At 47.9% G+C, this 9,794-nt stretch overlaps 1 protein-coding gene across 1 annotated transcript in view; it reads right to left on the bottom strand.

The window, feature by feature from the left end:
• Positions 1–2,653: 2,653 nt before the first annotated feature.
• The window catches only part of CCDC66 (coiled-coil domain containing 66), a 134,577-nt gene continuing 127,436 nt past the window's right edge, over positions 2,654–9,794 (bottom strand). Inside the window, exons 13-14 of the mRNA XM_063941546.1 lie at positions 3,253–3,380; positions 2,654–2,904 (exon numbers count right to left, since the gene is read on the bottom strand). Of these exons, the coding sequence (XP_063797616.1) occupies positions 2,851–2,904; positions 3,253–3,380 (182 nt within the window). The 3' untranslated portion in view covers positions 2,654–2,850. The remainder of the gene's footprint in view (positions 2,905–3,252; positions 3,381–9,794) is intronic.

The following is a 9,794-nucleotide window of genomic DNA, read 5'->3' as shown; positions in this document are numbered from 1 at the left end:
AAACCTCGCTGGTCCCAGCTCAGAGCATGGTACACCTGGGGGCACTCCTGGACACACACAGTCAACATCTGTTCCTGTCTCTGGAGAAATTCCTGAAGCTTCAGGACAGGATAGGATGCTTTCTCTGTCGCCCCAATGTCGATACATTCGGCGATGCAAGTACTTGGCCTGATGGTGTCGGCATCCGACATAGTAGAGTATGCTTAATTTCATTCCCGCCCTCTGCAGAGGTTAATTCTTTCCAAGTGGTACGGCCTACCACATCGGATCAGATCTCACATGATTACCTTGACTCCGGAGGTTCGTCATTCGCTGACCTGGTGGCTCCAGGACCAGCAATTGAGCAGAGGTCATCTTTTTTGGATCCCCGACTGGGTCCTGCTGACGGATGCCAGTCGGCAGAGATGGGGTGTTGTGTTGGAGCAACACTCTTTCCAGGGTCGTTGGACCAAGGTGGAGTTCATCCTCCCAATAAACATTCTGGGACTGCGGGCAGTGTTCAATGCGTTAACCCTCGCACTGCCTCTTGTACAGAACAGGCCTGTTCAAGTATGGTCAGACAACGCCACCACGGAGGCATACATCAACCATCAAGGCAGCACTCAAAGCCACATGGCAATGTTGGAAGTGTCAAAAATCCTTTAATGGGCAGAACACCATCTGCCAGCAATATCAGCAGTGTTCATTCCGGGTGTCCTTAACTGGGAAGCGGACTTCCTCAGTCGTCAGGACATACACGCCGGAGAGTGGAGTCTTCATCCGGAAGTCTTTCAACTCCTAGTGGACACGTGGGGCCTACCAAATGACCTGATGGCATCTCGATACAATCACAAAGTTCCGGTCTTCGGATCAAGGACCAGTGATCCCCAAGCAGCGTTCGTGGATGCACTAGCCATTCCATGGAACTTTCATCTGCCTTACGTGTTCCCTCCAGTGTCACTCCTGCCCAGAGTCCTACGTAAGTTCAAGCAATTAGGAGGAATACTACTTCTAGTCGCTCCGGCGTGGCCCAGACGGCATTGGTTCTCAGACCTGCAGGGTCTAATCGATAGAGCGACCTCTTCGTACAGGGCCCTTGTCTCTATCCATACCTGGCCAGACTGGCTTTGACGGCGTGGCTCTTGAAGCATCACTCCTGACGGCCAAAGGATTCTCTGAGGTGGTCATCCAAACTATGAGGAAAGGCCGCAAACGGCATCTGCCCGGATCTATTACAGGGTCTGGAATTCTTCACTTGGTGCGCTGATAGGAACTATGATGCGTACAGATTCAAAACATCCAGAATCCTGGCTTTCCTGCAACAAGGCCTGGACTTCGGCTGGCCTCCCTCAAGGTTCACATATCTGCCTCGTCAGTGTGGTTTCAGAGAAAAATTGCGTCTATACCTGACGTTCATACATTCACTCAGGGTGTGTTATGGATTCAGTCTCCCTATGTCCCTCCTGTGGCTCCTTGGGATTTGTCTGTTGTCCTGAATGCCCTGCAAGAGTTTCCATTTGAACTTCCTGAGTCAGTGGACCTTAAATGGCTCACAGACAAAGTCCTGTTTCTGCTGGCTATTGCCTCTGCTAGAAGGGTGTCGGACTTAGGCGCTTTGTCCTGTCGTCCACCCTTTATAATATTCCATCGTGACCGGGCAATTCTGAGTACTCGTCCAGGTTACTTACATAAAGTGGTGTCATCTTTTTACCTTAACCAAGAGATTGTGGTTCCAACCTTTATCTCTTCTGACTTGTCCCCCAAAGAGCGGTCTTTGGATGTGGTAAGGGCTCTCTGTATATATGTGGAGAGGACTGCCTCTGTCAGAAGGTCAGATACTCTCTTTTTGTACTGTTTGGTTTCCACAAACGTGGCTTGCCTGCGAATAAGCAAACTTTGGCCAGATGGCTTAGAATGGTGATTGCACAAGCTTATGCGCAGGCTGGACTCCCAGCTCCTGCTGCTGTTAAAGCCCATTCTACACTATCTGATGGTCCTTCTTGGGCGGCCCGCCGTGGCGCATCCGCAGAACAATTGTGCAAGGCGGCTACATGGTCCTCAGTGAACACGTTCAAAGGGTTCTATGCCTTTGATACTTCCGCCTCCCAGGATGCTTCCTTTGGACGCCGGGTTTTCTTACCCGCAAAGGCGCGTCCCCTCCCTTGAGGAACTGCTTTAGGACATTCCCAATATATTTCCTGTGGAGCACAGTGTACCCTGCTGCAGAAAAGGAGAGTTATGGTAGACTTACCATGGTTAACTCTCTTTCTGCGAAGTACACTGGGTTCCATAGGCCACCCACCCTGACACACCTAGCTTCTATGGGTTTGTATGACATTAGCCGCTGGTCCCTTCTCCTGTTGTGGGAATGTGGTTCTATGTGACTAACATCTGCCTTCTCTCTTACCTGCTCCTACATTGGACTGGTTAACTAAACTGAGCTCACAGTGCTTGGAGGCGTGGTTACAGAGGAGGCCCCAGTGCATCCTGGGACAGCCTAAAGATCCACTCTACACCCCAATTGATTTCCTGTGAAACCCAGTGTACCTCGCAGAAAGAGTTAACCATGGTAAGTCTACCATAACGCTCCTTGTGTGGATAATGCAAAAACAAAAGGACTGCTAATTATGTTAGAATGTGGCAAAATAAGTGCAACACAGGGTCGAGCAAAGGGTATACTTATAAAAATATTTATTTATCAAAAACAAATTCTACAAAATTGACACGCTCATAAGAAGTCTAATAAATACACAGTAAACAGCAGCAAACACAGAAATTCACATTACAGTGCATATTATTAACCTAATACAGATACTCCCAAGCACAGTTCAGAAATGACCACACATAACTGGCCATGTATATTCCACCTCCTCAAATGTCTGGCATTAAACCGGTCTCAAGTTCCCTTTGTTTCTGTAGCAAGCCCTGAAAAGGAATGCACTTGATATGTGAAAGTGAAGAGTGATTTTACAAATGTTAAAATAAATAAAATAAAAGTAAATAAGCTACGAACAACTCGTGTCTCAAATTGGAGAAGGGGGGGGGGGGGGGGGGGAAGATAGGTGTGTCAAATAAGGGTAAATAATTATCGTTACTCAAGTTAAAGCTTAAACTTTGTAAGAAATATCTTTTAATGCACATTCTGTTGTCAACTATATTTAATCATGTGAATAGCATTCTCATATTCACCTATTATAGGATGGTTCAAATGCTAAAATCTACAGTAGGTTCAAACAAGGTTATAACTATCATTACTAAAAGTAGATAACAAACCTTCCGTAATTCTGATAATCCTCTGAGTATCGCTTGCTGTCGGTCCTTATTTCTGACAATATTAGGATTCAGTAATGGGTCACTGGCATGATCAGAGCTGAATATTTTTCGTGATTCTTGATCAGTACCTAAAAGAAGATGCGTTTTGTTCTCAATTGATACTAAAATTTGAGAAATACATCTATATATACATTTTTGAATGAACTCTATACAGTAATTGATTTCATTTTTTTATTTGTCGATACCCAATAATGCAATCGTTGTCCTTATGGCAATTAAGTTATTGATAGGTAAATGTATTATAGTGCCAAGGATCGTGCTGCTATAACACTTCCTGCTTCATCTCATTACCGAGACGAAGCAGGAAGGTACATCAACAAGATATATTAACATTTTGTCTGCCGAAGCGCTCTCCCCCCCCCCTCCGGCGATGTCCCCCGAGCACACAGCGCATCAGCTCAGAGCTCACGTGCTGCGTCTCCTTCCCGGCTGGCTCCTCACACGAGATCCCCAGCGCAGTCCGGAGCCGGCACCCACCACAGGCAGGGAACAGCTCTGTTCCTGCTGTGGTGAATGGGCATCATCACTTGCAGCTGTTGAAATAGACAGCTGCAGGTTTCTTTTAGATAGCAGCGCCGATATGGACAGGGGTACGTAGCGCCCGTCATTGTGCCTGCAGTTTCACTGTACCCACAGCCATCATACATGGGGGAGAAGCGATATAGAGCACATAACGTGCGCTGATACTGCTTCTCCTCCATAGCGCCCGTTCATGCATTTACCCATTAGCGCTCCGTGTGGAGGATGTGGCCTGGGACTTCTAGGCTTGCTGGGATGCCGGTGGTGGAAATACCGGCGCCGGAATTCCAACACGTAGCCAAAATCCCAGTGCTGGAACTCCGTCATCACTTGGAAAACAAACGCCGTAATCCTGACCGCCGACATCCAGAAAGTAAGTATGCTGGGGTCTCCTAGATTTTAGCCGGGGGGGGGGGGGGGGGGGGGGGGGGGAGGTTAGGTTTAGGCACCCCTGGGGAGGGTTAGGGTTAAGGGGGAGGTTAAGGTTTAGCCACCACCAGGAGAGTTAGGGTTAGGCTGGCGGGGGAAAGAAGCATCAGGATGCCAGTATCCAATCCACCGGTATTTCGGATCACACCCAGCTTGCTTGGGGTGAACTTAAAAGAATCCATCAATGGTATGGGCAATTATTCTACAGTTGTGCAATTAACCCACAAGGCTGTAACTGTTGATTGATTTTTCCTTTTGTTGGCGAGTTCTCATTACTCCCTCTGGGATGACATTCAGGGGTTCTTTAATTTGCACCAGGCCAATAAGTTTAAATAAGAATTTGCTTACCGATAATTCTATTTCTCGTAGTCCGTAGTGGATGCTGGGAACTCCGTAAGGACCATGGGGAATAGCGGCTCCGCAGGAGACTGGGCACAAAAGAAAAGCTTTAGGACTACCTGGTGTGCACTGGCTCCTCCCCCTATGACCCTCCTCCAAGCCTCAGTTAGGATACTGTGCCCGGACGAGCGTACACAATAAGGAAGAATTTGGAATCCCGGGTAAGACTCATACCAGCCACACCAATCACACCGTACAACTTGTGATATGAACCCAGTTAACAGCATGATAACAGAGGAGCCTCTGGATAGATGGCTCACAACAACAATAACCCGATTTGTTAACAATAACTATGTACAAGTATTGCAGATAATCCGCACTTGGGATGGGCGCCCAGCATCCACTACGGACTACGAGAAATAGAATTATCGGTAAGTAAATTCTTATTTTCTCTGACGTCCTAGTGGATGCTGGGAACTCCGTAAGGACCATGGGGATTATACCAAAGCTCCCAAACGGGCGGGAGAGTGCGGATGACTCTGCAGCACCGAGTGAGAAAACTCCAGGTCCTCCTCAGCCAGAGTGTCAAATTTGTAAAATTTCACAAAAGTATTTGACCCTGACCAAGTAGCAGCTCGGCAAAGTTGTAAAGCCGAGACCCCTCGGGCAGCCGCCCAAGATGAGCCCACCTTCCTTGTGGAGTGGGCTTTTACAGATTTTGGCTGTGGCAGGCCTGCCACAGAATGCGCAAGCTGAATTGTACTACAAATCCAGCGAGCAATAGTCTGCTTAGAAGCAGGAGCACCCAGCTTGTTGGGTGCGTACAGGATAAATAGCGAGTCAGATTTTCTGACTCCAGCCGTCCTGGAAACATATATTTTCAGGGCCCTGACAACGTCCAGCAACTTGGAGTCCTCCAAGTCCTTAGTAGCCGCAGGTACCACAATAGGCTGGTTCAGATGAAACGCTGAAACCACCTTTGGGAGAAATTGAGGACGAGTCCTCAATTCTGCCCTGTCCGTATGAAAAATCAGGTAAGGGCTTTTACAGGATAAAGCCGCCAATTCTGACACACGCCTGGCTGAAGCCAGGGCCAACAGCATGACCACTTTCCATGTGAGATATTTTAAGTCCACAGTGTTAAGTGGTTCAAACCAATGTGATTTTAGGAAACCCAAAACAACATTCAGATCCCAGGGTGCCACTGGAGGCACAAAAGGAGGCTGTATATGTAGCACTCCCTTAACAAACGTCTGGACTTCAGGCACTGAAGCCAGTTCTCTCTGAAAGAAAATCGACAGGGCCGAAATCTGGACCTTAATGGATCCTAATTTTAGGCCCATAGACACTCCTGCTTGCAGGAAATGCAGGAATCGACCCAGTTGAAATTCCTCCGTCGGGGCCTTTTTGGCCTCGCACCACGCAACATATTTCCGCCAGATGCGGTGATAATGCTTTGCGGTTACATCCTTTCTGGCTTTTATCAAAGTAGGGATGACTTCGTCTGGAATGCCTTTTTCCTTTAGGATCCGGCGTTCAACCGCCATGCCGTCAAACGCAGCCGCGGTAAGTCTTGGAACAGACAGGGTCCCTGCTGGAGCAGGTCCCTTCTCAGAGGTAGAGGCCACGGGTCCTCTGTGAGCATTTCTTGAAGTTCTGGGTACCAAGTCCTTCTTGGCCAATCCGGAGCCAAGAGAATAGTTCTTACTCCTCCCTGCCGTATAATTCTCAGCACCTTGGGTATGAGAGGCAGAGGAGGGAACACATACACTGACTGGTACACCCACGGTGTTACCAGAGCGTCCACAGCTATTGCTTGAGGGTCCCTTGACCTGGCGCAATACCTGTCCAGTTTTTTGTTGAGGCGGGACGCTATCATGTCCACCTTTGGTTTTTCCCAACGGTTTACAATCATGTAGAAGACTTCTGGGTGAAGTCCCCACTCTCCCGGGTGGAGGTCGTGCCTGCTGAAGAAGTCTGCTTCCCAGTTGTCCACTCCCGGAATGAACACTGCTGACAGTGCTATCACATGATTTTCCGCCCAGCGAAGAATCCTTGCAGCTTCTGCCATTGCCCTCCTGCTTCTTGTGCCGCCCTGTCTGTTTACGTGGGCGACTGCCGTGATGTTGTCCGACTGGATCAGCACCGGCTGACCTTGAAGCAGAGGTCTTGCTTGGCTTAGAGCATTGTAAATGGCTCTTAACTCCTTCTGGAATCTGGCAGGGGTTAATATACATCCATATAGCCCTGGGGGTTATATGTGATGTATTTTAGCCAGCCAAGGTGTTTATATTGCTGCTCAGGGCGCCCCCCCCCAGCGCCCTGCACCCATCAGTGACCGGAGCGTGTGGTGTGCATGAGGAGCAATGGCGCACAGCTGCAGTGCTGTGCGCTACCTTGGTGAAGACTGATGTCTTCTGCCGCCGATTTTCCGGACTTCTTCTTGCTTCTGGCTCTGTAAGGGGGCCGGCGGCGCGGCTCTGGGACCGGACTCCGAGGCTGGGCCTATGTTCGGTCCCTCTGGAGCTAATGGTGTCCAGTAGCCTAAGAAGCCCAAGCTGGCTGCAAGCAGGCAGGTTCGCTTCTTCTCCCCTTAGTCCCTCGATGCAGTGAGCCTGTTGCCAGCAGGTCTCACTGAAAATAAAAAACCTAAAACTAACTTTTCCTAAGAAGCTCAGGAGAGCCCCCTAGATTGCACCCAGCTCGGTCGGGCACAAAAATCTAACTGAGGCTTGGAGGAGGGTCATAGGGGGAGGAGCCAGTGCACACCAGGTAGTCCTAAAGCTTTTCTTTTGTGCCCAGTCTCCTGCGGAGCCGCTATTCCCCATGGTCCTTACGGAGTTCCCAGCATCCACTAGGACGTCAGAGAAAACACCTTATCCACAATGCCTGATTTTACAATATCATATTTTGGGTTGATGAGCCCATTAAGTTTGTTGCTTGTCAACTATTCACTAAAACAGCTTGTAATTACTTTCTGATTTGGAACAGTTTTATATAAAGGACATGTTGGTCCTTGCGTTTAGGAGAAAATTCAGAATGTCTGTAAGGACTTCAAAAATTTGAGTGCTTTGTTCTTCACAGAGGTTGCAGTTAAAATGACGGTTGTCAGGATCCCGGCGTTCAGGATACCAACGCCGAAATCCCGTAATCCGACGATACAGACAGCCGGAATCCCGGCGCAACAGGGCTATTCCCTCTCGTGGGTGTCCAGGACACCCATAGAGTGGGAATAGAGCCTGTGGCGAGCGCAGCAAGCCACCGAGCCCGCAAGGGGACTCTAAGCGGTATGCAGCTGTCGGGATAATGACAGTAGGCATCCCGTCCACCGGTAATGCGTATGTATTCCCCTCACAGTACAAATAGGTTGAGATGCTTTAGTCCACACTTTGCTGATCTTACACAAAGCTTTATTTATAAGGTTTCTTCTGTACTCAAAAGAGAAGTCTAACCTGGAATTTCTAAATGTAAATTTGTACATATATATATATATATATATATATATATATATACACACCAATGATATCCTCTTCCCAAAAGCAAGCCAGCATTAGGGAATGGAAGTGGAAGGGAACAGGCTGAGGCAGAAGTATGAAGACCACGCAATCAATGACAGGAGAGTAAGAGCTGAGGGTGGCTATGTGACTGTAGGAGAGGGATGGGGCTTGCTGGATAGGTTTATAAATATTGCCTTTAAAGTAGGTTGCAAAGTTATAGCAGTGAAGGAAGAACACCTGGTGCTGGGGGAGCGAAGAGAAGTGAGTTGACTGGCAAAGAACAGGGGCTTTTGGAAAGGACAACGATAAGGATATAAATTAGAAAAGCTTCGCAAGAGAGATGGGTATAATAACACAGGGATGAATTTGTAGTTGATGAAATCAGTGTGAGTGAGATGTCCTCAATTGGCTCCTTTGTAGGTGATGGGAAAGTATGGAAGGGTATGGGTCGTTGGATAGACACAACTTAGGTCGACAGTCATTAGTCCGACCACGGAAGGTCGACATGGTCATTAGGTCAACATGTACTACAGTAGGTCGACAGGTCAAAAGGTCAACATGAGGTTTTTGGTGTAGTTTTCTCCGTAAAGTGACGGGGAACCCAAATTAGTGCACCGTGTCCCCTCGCATGGCTCGCTTCACTCGCCATGTTTCGGGCAAGGTGCCTTTCTCCACTACCGCTTCACTCGGCACAGATTACCGTTCCAATCGTAGTCCACGTGGTTCGTTAAGTATGAAAAAAGAAAAAGAAAAAAGAAAAAAAGTTAAATACTCATGTTGACCTTTTGACCTAGTACATGTCGACCTAATGGCATTGTTGATCTTCAGTGGTCGATCTAATGACCATAACCCGTATGGAATTCCAGGTAACGAGTTTGTATTGCCGGAGGTGATGTGTAGTAGGAGGGAAAGCTTCATCAAGGGATGAGAAGCTTTTGGTGTTGTAAAAAGACTGCAGCAGGACTGGGTAGAAATTGGATGATTCAGTGGTTCATAAGAGGCTGGGAAGAGGACAGTGTCAAAGCCATTTCGTTGTTGGTGTGCACACCAATTTGATTGCAGGTTGAGGACTGGGAGGGAAGGTAGGGTTAATGAAAAGGAGATTGCTAGAGATTTCACAAAGATGGGAAGACACAAAGTCCAGGGAGTAACCATCATGTTCTGGGAGAGATCATGAGAAGAAGAGCACAAGTAGGGATATCAATTGGGATTAGGGATGGACATCGTAAGATGATGGTTGTCAACCATCAATGTTCTTGGCTTGCTGAAAATGGCTTTCCAATTCAATGGCGGGATTGCAATGTTGCTAATCACCACATGCCCCTTTCCCTTGGTGTATTACCAAAGTCTAGCTGGTGACAACCGGAAGCAGTGTCCGCAGCACAGCAGCTATGCTGCACATGCACAGATTTGCAGCGTTAACTGTGCAATGAGCACCCAATAACCCTCAACAGTTACACTGCAATAGCTACATGCCATCACAAGGCATGTTGAGATGGCTTACGATGGTCATTCCTAACTCCCTAGAGCCTAGACTAAGAGTTGGTAGGATGTTGACAAGCACTATGTGAACACCAGAATGCAGGCATCGTGGGATCGATAAGTAGGGCATTTTAAGTACCGGCAGTACTATTGTAAACATGGTGGTAAATGATCATGTTTACAGTTGTGCTACCAGCACACATGAAATGCATATTG

The sequence above is a fragment of the Pseudophryne corroboree genome, chromosome 9 (assembly GCF_028390025.1).
Source record: "Pseudophryne corroboree isolate aPseCor3 chromosome 9, aPseCor3.hap2, whole genome shotgun sequence".
Classification (NCBI taxonomy): domain Eukaryota; kingdom Metazoa; phylum Chordata; class Amphibia; order Anura; family Myobatrachidae; genus Pseudophryne; species Pseudophryne corroboree.
Note: the sequence above shows the minus strand (reverse complement) of the source record. Positions and strands in the feature narration are given on the sequence as shown.